Raw genomic sequence first — 10,821 nt, 5'->3', positions numbered from 1 at the left:
AATTATGCAGTTTACAACATAGTTTTGGTGACAGTATTGATAATGCTTTCGACAGGATTAAAGTAATTACGGTATTAAAGTATTAATATTAAAGAACTTCCAGAAAAAAGAACCCATGAAACAAAATAATGAATTAAATAAATTAGTGAATTAGGCAAATTTGAGTTCCAGTTTCTTAATATAGAATCAAGACAAATCAATTCAATATATAGTATGTTCATAAAATCATGTTGAATATAGAATATACTTATATTTGAACTAAAATTAGATGAGTTTGTAACTTAGAGATTGGAGAATTTGTTATACTTGTTACAATTTAGGGAATTTCAAGTGACTGTCCTCGAGAAGGAAATCGATTTGTATGAAAATGAGACAGACTTGATCGAGAATGAAATCAGACAGTGCGTTAATTGCTATGCAATGTAATCGTGTGCGTTAATCGGTGATCGCCAGGTTGCGTAGAACAAGAGGTACGCTAACAGCGCTGATGAGCAGTCGCTCCAAGGCGTCCCATGAAGGTACCCCCTTGGCGTAGTTGCAGCTATCTCATCTAGTAAAAAATAATCCCAGAAACCTAATTATATCGTCGAGGTAAGGAATTACACTTCTGCGGAAAAGATACATGTAACTGCGATTTACTTGGAATGAGCAAAATGTTACTTCTCATTTTATTTTTCTACCAGGCAATTAATTCGAAAATGATGGCATTCTGACTAGCATTTTTTCATCGTAGTATTTAGTCATTATTTTAAGTTATCTTTAAAGCCTCTTATCTTCAATTTCAATTATAAATTGGTGAAATGAAAATTTTTCAGTGGCTCTGTAATAAATGCTTTAAACAAACTTAAACTTTAAAATTGAAGTAACATATATTGTGTCACAAAAATTTTACTGTACTATGCTTCTTAGTTTAAGATTTTTATTCTGATTAGTGAATTATAATTAAGATTTTGATCTTTCATTTGCATTTCATTTACAAAGTGATCTAATTGTGCCGTTATTGGTATATTAGTCGATGAAACTGTATTCGTTTATGAAACTCAAGGTATCTGGAATGTGATAGTACAGTTCGGTAAAAGACACGATATTTTTCAGCGCTTCGGAACGAACGAGTGCGAGGATGTCCTACGGAAAGTTGCACGTTCTTCCACTAAGTCTCTTTATCCTGATTCCGGTAACGTTTCTAATTACGTAAGTCTACCAAGAAAAAATGAGCTTCAACGGAGAAAACTGAATTCTTGGTTAAATGATTATATTTCCTTCATCTCCAATTGCATTAAACTTTACTTTCAATTCTTATTATAATTTAACTATAATCAAATTTTTATTATGATTAAATTGATTGTCAAAAATTACTCATCACCAGTAGAATATTTTCTTACAAAAATGTTGCTTATTTTTAATCTCATAGTTTAACTGTGTTGCTGTCGTTCAATTTTCTGTATTCCAATTTTACTTTAGTTTCCGTTAAGAAAACCACTTACGATATTTTAAGGAAATTTTTGGCATGGAATTGAAACCAAAAGCCGTATCATAATATTCCAATAACGATTTTTTAATATTTTCTTCAAATTTGAGGAATTTCTTGGCAATGGAAAAAGACGATTCGAACGAAAATGACCCAAAGGATGCAACAGAACAAGGTTCAGTGATTAGAAATATGGATTCACATTAATATAATGATTGCCAATTCATAGCAAAAATAAAACTAATGCTCACTAACTAGTTTTGCGGTCGATCAAGGCCACGGTATCAGAAACAACGACAGCCGCGCATTCTGTATCTGACAGCATGATGTAAATCGTGATTAGTTTGATTCATTATGCTCAACTGTGTACACTTCACAGGGATCATTGTTCTGTAAATAAAGCCACATTCAATCGTCGATGTGCCATTGAATGGATTTGCGACGTCGACAGCCAGCATACTTGTTGAAAGTGCTTCTTTCATTAGGGAAAAATTCTAGCGAAACTTAAACTTATCGTGATTTATTACTGAATTTAACTTTCAAACGTAACTATATTTTTCTATCAGTATTTGGCCATAACTAATTATTAATTATTAAGTTGTTCAATTTAGAGAAGAAAATGTGTTTCATTTCAGTTGAGCATATATAGTTTTCCGCAGAAGAAGACGTGGACCTTATGACAAAGTCATTCTGATTTAAAGCAAGCATATATAATATATTTATTTTTTAACCAGTTCTTAGTCATCTTGGCAGAAAATGCACTAACTTCAGTATGAAATTTTCTAAGAGTTTATTTTTAAAAAATTGATCTTTGTGTAAAATGTACGAAGATTTTTGCAGATCACTGTATTATTTTTAAAAAAGTTTCTTACATTGCATTTTCTTACTTATTACATTTCTGAATCTAAATTATTGAATATTATTTTCTTTGAGCATTACTTGGAATCACGTTATCAATACATCTAACTATAATCAAAGTTTAACTAATCCCCTTTTCTAAATCAACATTCTACATGTAATATACGAGCATCCATTTTTAAAGCAATTGCATTTCAGATATACTATGTCGGTGCAATGGGACCACGTAGTACCAGGATTTCCGTACATATCGGAAACAGGCACCTTGTCTCCGGAATCGTGTATATTTGCCCAATTCCTTAATATAGCTGCATTACTCCGTAAATATCAACTAGTTTTACGTTTAAACGTATATCTACCGCGGTTAATGACACTGCACATGTATTTTAGTCGCCTGTTGCGTATACATTAGACATCGACAAGTTTCCCAATGGCAATTCGAAAGGGGCAACGATCTCGTTAGTAAGAAAATCGTTGTTGTGACGGCATGGTGCGGCGTTCTAGGTTGCTTCGGACTCGATATTCTGGCGAATTTTCAAGAAGCCCGTGTTGTCGCGGCTCATATGATCGGAGCAATGACTTGTTTCACGGCTGGAACCATTTACTTTTGCCTGCAGGTACGGTGAATTCCTGATAAATGGATAAGAGAAATAAATTTAAAGGGAGTTTTTATTGTCAGCAATAGTACGTATCACATGTTCTACCCAGATATATTCTGGAAATTTACTCCTGCGTAACATAGCATAATGAAACAAAATAGTTTTGAAATATGACTATCCGCTTCTTTCTCATAAAGATAAGAAAAAACAATTTTTCAAGAAAGATGCACACAAAATTTAACGCTAATCAGTTAAGTAGGTTTTCAAAAAATATAGATTTAAGAAAAATGCATTTAAATATCTTTTCATGTGTCGTCAAAGAGCTATAACATCGTTATCTTTAGAACCTCAAACAAAGAGTTGTACATGTGTATTCTTAAGGCTATATTCTTTAATTTAAAAAATATTGAGAAGGCCGACCTTCTCGAAGATATAAAATAAACTATCTCCTTAAATTTCGTACACAAGAAAAAAGATAATATATATTTGTTACATGATAATGCTTTCAGACATATTTAAGTCACAAAATGGTACCAGCAGTGAATGGCAGAATTGTAGTATACATTCGTGCAGCACTTTCGGTGTTGACGCTAATTTTGACAATTACCACGATCCTACCTGGCTACATTTCAATGTTAGAATTTCAAGGTGACATTATTTCTCCACTTGCCTTATTTGAGATATGATAATAAGCGGACAGACAATAATATGTGATAATGAGGTTTCTGTGAATTGCAGGTGATGATTACAAGAAATGGCTGCCAACCGACGGTGGCTGGGCCTGGCATGTCGCTAGTGCCATTTCCGAGTGGGTTCTAGCGATTGTTTATTGCGTTTTCCTGCTAACGTTCGTGCCAGAATTTCGATTAATCAATTTCGAGGATCCTGTGGTTACGGTACGTTTTTCTTATAACATTATATTTAATACACTGTGGCTCGCAAAACCAAAAAAATTAGTATTTGTACTAAAAATGATCTTATTAAATATTATATCCTGTTAATATAACGAATAGTTAATTGTTCCAATACTTTGATGATCTCTGAGAAATGTATACTTGCAATAAATACCTCGCGATACTTGTGTTTCATTATAGTGCTAATAAAATTTTAATAAGTTCTCGGTGGTAAATGTTCGAATATTTTCGCGAGCCATTATAAATACAAGTATTTATCACACGATGGATACAAGCGATTAATATTGCACGTTGAATCATAATTTACAATGTCATGCTTCCTCTTCGTGTTCAAAGTTCCCAAACAGTTATATCATAATCATGATTCAATTAATCTTATCGGAGCAGAGTTCAATCAAAACAGCGTTAAAATAACATCGCAATGACTTCCAAATCTTTTGTTTTCAGTTGATATATCTAGACAAGGATCAAGATTTGAAATTACCACACAAGCTAAGTCCACAAGTTCAAGAATCTTAAAACTCCTCGAATATTCAGGCGCCAATTAAGTATTAAATTATGTTCCTTCTAACGTATGCATTTGAAGATAATTTCTAGTAACATTACTTTTAATTGCTTCTTTGATTCAACCCTCTATAACACTATATAATTTGAAAGTTATATACATTTTGGAAATTTTATTTTCTGCTTATTACTAAAACATTACGCATTTTTATGTAAATTCATATTTTTATCAACACAACTAAAGGAACGAATATGATTTTTTTCATTCTTTAAACATTAAATACTTTAGTTTGTATATTTTTGAATAATTATATCACATCATATTTTTCTTTTATAAATCGAAAAAAAATCTGATTATAGAGGGTTAGCACCACATTTAACGTTTACAAAATTCTTTAAATTATTCGTGTGAGTATCTTCCATTTCTTTTTGTTTTCATTCAACAGTTTGCTCGATTATCACTGCAGCTGATCACGTTATCTCGATTCACACCTCAATTACTAATAGATACCGACATTACGTTGTTCTTGCGGTCGATAAAACTCATCACGTAAAATAATAGTCCCCGATGAAGTTGATCGAACAAATATTCAAATGTCTCCACAGAAGAGGGCGCGAATCAACTTTGAAACCCGCAAACACGGTAACGGTCATCATCTACCAGCATTAAAGCGAAATTTGCTGTTTGAACGTTCGTACTACAAATTGCTCTCCGTGAACGAACGTGATTTATCTTTTTCTCTGTTCATTCGATCAAAATTACTTCGAATGTGGAAATTTCGCACGAATCTTACCCTGAAGTATTACTCGCGACTAAATTTGGATGTCGACTGGCACTCGTCACGTTGTCAATTGTCAGTCGATACCTGCGACTTCCTAACCAAATTAAAAAATCCTCGTTCAACGAATCAATGAAGAAATAGATTTTCAATCTATCGCTTCTCAAATTTAATTTGTAATATGAATGAAATTTTTATCGAAAAATATCGTGTGGTTCGCTTCGAATCGATTTTAATCGCAGAACGAAGCCTGCCGTCCGATCACGCTCGAGGAACGTGTTCAAGGAATCCCGCCTCGATATACGTATTCGGTTTCAATGCGAATATTTGCAGCACAGCGAATTCGTAGAAAAGTAGAAAGAATCTGCAGAGTCATAAATTCGTTAGAAGAAATTCATCCGGACGATCGTAAAGCGAAAAGGTGATTATCTAAGTAAAGTATACCGGTATTGATAAGAGTTACGCCTACATGTATGTACGTATTATCGCAACACGTTCGCGGGTAGTATTAGGACAAACGTTTCTTGGAGAACGTCTGTCAGTAACGACGACGGCGCGGCATCAGTCTCGTGGCGCAGCTGCTGAGAGCGCCATTCTCGCTGGCACAACATCGATCGCGCACAGTCGGCCATAACCTCTGTGATTCTGCTCGCTCTTTACCCTGGCCTCTCAAACAAAAGCTCGAAAATCGCGTAACTACGAGAGAACCGAAAGAAAAGGATACCAAGTGGAACCTTTGTACATCGTCAACAACATAGTGTAAAGAGTGTTAGGTGTTGTTGGGTGCTATTGGATAGGAAGACCTTCAACCGTGTGCAGCCCCTTCGAAAGAGTTTCTAGTTTCAGTACGACGAGACAGTTTGTGGAAGGAACGTCGGTGTTCAAGAGACAACGAAAACGTCAAAGGTATTAGCAATTTTTTTCATGCCCATATGAGTTGGAAGAATCGACTATTTTCGAGCGTCGTTGCTACGTAAGATTTCCAATTGCTTCGTTGCAAGGGTTCCCTTTCCTCTGTCCCTAGACAACGCCCGCGTGACAACACACACGTCGAGAACGGCACCTCGTGCAGGCGTTTCGAGTTGTGTCATTCTCTATTGTCGGCGAATACTTGCGGCGACCGCGACGTGTACCACGGACACTTGCTGTAGTTTTTCTGGTAAGACACCGTGTACGATATTTCTGGCGCGCAGTTTGTGATCTACTTTCAATCGTACGCATGTAGTGTAATATACAGTATAATGTAATTTATTGTAGTATTTTACTATAGCATTATCATAGTACTATGATAAATTATTGTAGCAGTTAAATATAGTCATAAAGTGACTGGCACTGACTCCTTTCGTGCTTTAAATAGAGTTGCAAATTTTTACCACTGACAATATGTATATATGTATAATATATGCAACTTGACAGAATTCACATATTTGAAACATTCTGGATCAAAATATAACTAGAATTCGTGAAAACAACGACATCGAAAATAATACGAGCACGTTTTATATTAGGTCGCCACGTGACATATTGTTTTTTAATCAAAGGTATGTCGAAGAAGAACGTTAATGGCAATCGAATTGCAGTGCAGTCGCAGCTCCATGCATTCTAGCGACTGATTCCCGTGGGAAAGAAGTAGAATAAGAGGTCCAGCCTCTTGGAACAGATGAGCATGAGTACTCGTACCTTGTGGACGCGTGCAACGACGCGTGTGTCTCCACGATAGCGGCGTCTTCCGCGGGCGTCATCATCTGACGTCATTGGTTCCGGCGGGAAAGCCGACAATAACCACAAACGCACACAGGAAACATGGACAAAGAGGACTTTCTGGTCAACCTCCATTATCTTCCGATTATCCTGTTCATTTCGTTGCCTTCTGTCTTTATTTTGACGTAAGCAAAATTATTGCTCAATATTATGAAAAAGTTGTTAAACTGGTATTTTCTTTTCTGTTCAAAATAATCTATAATATTTATTTTATTTTTCTTTGTTTCGTTAGATTTCGTAGATAAACAAATTTTGTTTATATGCAGTCAGTTTTCTTTAATTTTGATTGGAGATATTGTTTTTCTTTACTAAAAAATAATCCATAGTGTTCGTTCTATTTTTAGTTATTTTGAACTTTGTAGACAAAAGAATTCTGCCTGTGTGCAGTCGGTTTTGCTTAATTTAAATTCAACGTTCGACAGTTTCCTTTTTTTATTTTCGACGCACCATGTGTGATTGAATGCAAAGTACAAAGCATAAAACATTCTCCGTCGGAAATTTGTTTTGCAAATTACGCAGATCTGCATAGTACACCGCAAATACTAGTTTGCAGATTCTGAAGCACATATAAATAAACATGAAGATAATATTCGATCTTTATTATTGTATATTACAAATATATTCCGATTAACACGTGACTACATAGAAGTCAAACAATTCGTAAAATAACACATTTAGTAAACCAAGATAGTAATTAATATGCTGTGTTTTAATCTTTTAACGTAAGCAGATATAATATTACATTAACATCTGCTGAGACGAAATACAGTTACTTAGACTGTTTTGCATCTTGTTGAATATGCAAATAGCATTTTATATTTGTAATTAATTTATTATGTCTTTTGTTTTGCTATATCTAGTCCTTAAGTGCAATGGAATATGTTATGATATCTTTATTTTCCACAAAGTTTTCAATAAAAAATTTGTAAATAAATATTCCGATAAAAAAGTATGGATTTATTTGTATTTTGCAGTTACATAATAGCAGTTCTATTGGGTCATGTGGAAGCAGAGTTTCCTTACATCTCGGATGCAGCTACCTATGCACCGGAAAGCTGCATATTCGCCCAGTTTATCAACATGATTGCAATGCTCAGTGAGTATCCAACATCAACAAATGTATTTAAATCTTCGATACACTCGGAGGAAGAAAATCGATTGATACCTCGTACACGGTACACTGACCTCGATTCCCGTTCACTGGGAATAAGCGAGAGTTTAACGGAGCAAAAATAGCATTTGCTTTCGGAGGCAATCGTCGTTAAACTTGGACTCGTAAATTTAAAAAGAGATATCTAAACCCGTGCAAATAACAAGTGTCTCAGAATCAATGAAAATTGTTTGATATAAAAATAACTGATAGATATGTGTTATTTGTATTATTGTCTCTGTGATAGAATAATCTTAAAAATGATAATTAAAAAATATTGAACGCAACATACTGCAGTATCATATTGATAATTGATATTTTGTTGAATTGTTTCAGTGTCCTTCCTCGTCTACATAAGATACTCTCAAGTGAAAGAATGTTCGAGTACGTTTAGGTTGCAACATTCTCTACCGAAATGGAACCATTGGGCCTTGATTTTTGGCCTAATATCGACGTTTGGCCTCTCAGTGGTCGCAAACTTTCAAGAAACCTCTGTCATAGTGGTACACTTTATTGGCGCTCTTCTATGTTTCGGTGGTGGAACTGCATACTTTTGGACACAGGTACATTAAAATATTTTATTTTAATAAGAAATTGCAATGGTAAAATATATAGATACAGATCCACGAATTAACTATTTTACCTAACTATAATAAAACAAAACCGACAGTTCTTCTCTCAAATTATTTTCCAATCTTTATTCTACAAAATTTAATACCCATGAGCTTTCATTCCACATAGTTCAATGAAACGTGACATTCGAAATTTTTCGTTCTCCCCTCGAAAAGAATCCAACAACTGCCATCCGTCTTGATAAAAATACAAAAATTAAAACTAGCTGAAAGATCGTGGATAAAACACTAATATCGCCTAATTGGATCGTACTAAATGAAGTCTGATACGTGGCTTGCGTAATTTCCTGGAAAGCTGATTTATTCACGACATTACATTGTCTTTCGTTGTCTGGCTCTTTCCCATTTTTCACACGTTTTGTTCCCAGGCCGTGTGTTCGTTCTACCTGCATCCGCTCGGATGTTCGTTGAAACTGGCACATCTTCGAGCGGCATTGTCCACCTTTTGTACCGTTTGTTTCGTCGTAACTCTCATCACTGGTGTGTTGGCACGCTTGGCCTATAAGGGTTAGTTCGCTTGTGTTTCCCCCTTCGTTTAACACGTTCTTTTTTTTACATATTAAAACGATACATCTGTATTTTCGTTTCCAGGTACGAATCCTCGGAAATGGTACAAAGAAGATGGCGGATGGGAATTGCACGTGGCTAGCACTATCACTGAATGGCTGTGCGCTGCGGCATTCTGCGTGTACATTTTGACATTCACCGAAGAATTTCGCGATGTTAAAGTCACTCATCCAAAGGTAGATAAAGATAATTAACGCAATAATTATTTTAAATAAGTCAAATTATTATATTATTAACTAAAATTATTATTATATTATTAATTAACATCATAATGATATAGTAATTTCAATAATAATTGATGTGCCATAAAGCACGATAAAAGTGCAATAAAGGAAATTTTATGGCTCAAACTAAGATAAAAATTAAGAATAAGAAAATTGCATTGAAAGCTTTTACATTGAAAGATTTTAAGAAAATTATATTGTATTCTAACTGCAAATAAATAGTAGAGTGCAATAGTCCAGACATACTTTTGTAGATGACACAGTATCGTAGTTTATTTATTATCAGTATCACAAGTGCTACTGACTCCTGATATTAACTATGAGTTTTTATAAAATATGCGATATGACGCGATATAGTAATGTACAACATAATAAATCACATTTTAATCAAAATGATAAACTGAACTCTGTTTAGTCTACATCTATTATTACTGTCACTTATTAGATTCATCGTGTTCATTCTTAAATTCTTAAAGGCGAATTAATATGTAAATATTGATATTAACTAAGTTAGTCACGTAGGTAATATAAAGAAAGCTACAATAATCTAGTGAATTTTGTAAAATCAGTTATCACTTAAGTACACGTGTACTCGAATGATTCTCAAATGTATTTTTCTCAAAAACGAATTTTCCAAGACAGCTTTTTATCTTGGATTTTTGCCTTATTTTATAGAAATATTATATTCACTATTTCAACACTTCCGTTATTCTATAGATAGTTCTACCTTTTTACAGTAAATTTGACATATTTTGTTTATTTATTTTTCTGTATTAAGGTTATATCCACCCTTAACCGTACAAGATTGAGCAACGAAGCGCTGAACGAAAGCCAGGACTCGGCAATGGGTCACAATAGAGATGCAACAACGATCACCTGATCGCTCATAGGCAGAGGCGCCGGTGGTTACGTCAATCTCCTCTCACACTCTCCAGTGAACACTCCGTGTCCCGGTTACAGGTACCGTGAATCCCGCGAGGCCCTTTTAGACGAGGTCGCACCACTGATTGCGACCACACCGCCATCCACTTGCGACGTTGAGAGGAGAACCGACGTCCTCTGCCCGGTGCAAATACATGTACACGATCCTACGATATGCGAACGACGAAGACAGACAAGCGAACAGAATGAAGCAGAAAGTAGACAAAAATGGGGTGAAGATCATTCAAGGAATTGGATCGATTTGGATGAAAATGTTTTGGATGGTTACATACTCATGGATGATTCCTGTTTAGAGTCTGGCATCGTGCCTGATGAAACGCAAGAAATTCCCTACCCAGAAGGAGCAATAGAAGTAGACGACGAGAACGATGACGCTGATAGTCACGGTAAAGAGGACTCTTCCATTTACAGCAAGACAAGAGT

General features: G+C 35.0%; 1 protein-coding gene across 1 annotated transcript; it reads left to right on the top strand.

Moving 5' to 3' along the window:
* The first annotated feature begins 428 nt into the window (after window positions 1–428).
* Window positions 429–10,373, top strand: LOC139988179 (uncharacterized). The gene is made up of 13 exons (XM_072005283.1): window positions 429–591; window positions 1,096–1,191; window positions 2,525–2,646; window positions 2,717–2,943; window positions 3,435–3,573; window positions 3,664–3,821; window positions 4,287–4,343; window positions 6,905–7,008; window positions 7,858–7,979; window positions 8,370–8,596; window positions 9,034–9,172; window positions 9,257–9,408; window positions 10,235–10,373. The coding sequence occupies exons 2-13, from the start codon at window positions 1,121–1,123 to the stop codon at window positions 10,334–10,336; spliced, it is 1,620 nt and encodes a 539-aa protein (XP_071861384.1). The 5' UTR covers window positions 429–591; window positions 1,096–1,120; the 3' UTR covers window positions 10,337–10,373.
* Window positions 10,374–10,821: the final 448 nt, after the last annotated feature.

Source organism: Bombus fervidus, chromosome 6 (assembly GCF_041682495.2).
Source record: "Bombus fervidus isolate BK054 chromosome 6, iyBomFerv1, whole genome shotgun sequence".
NCBI lineage: Eukaryota > Metazoa > Arthropoda > Insecta > Hymenoptera > Apidae > Bombus > Bombus fervidus.
Note: the sequence above shows the minus strand (reverse complement) of the source record. Positions and strands in the feature narration are given on the sequence as shown.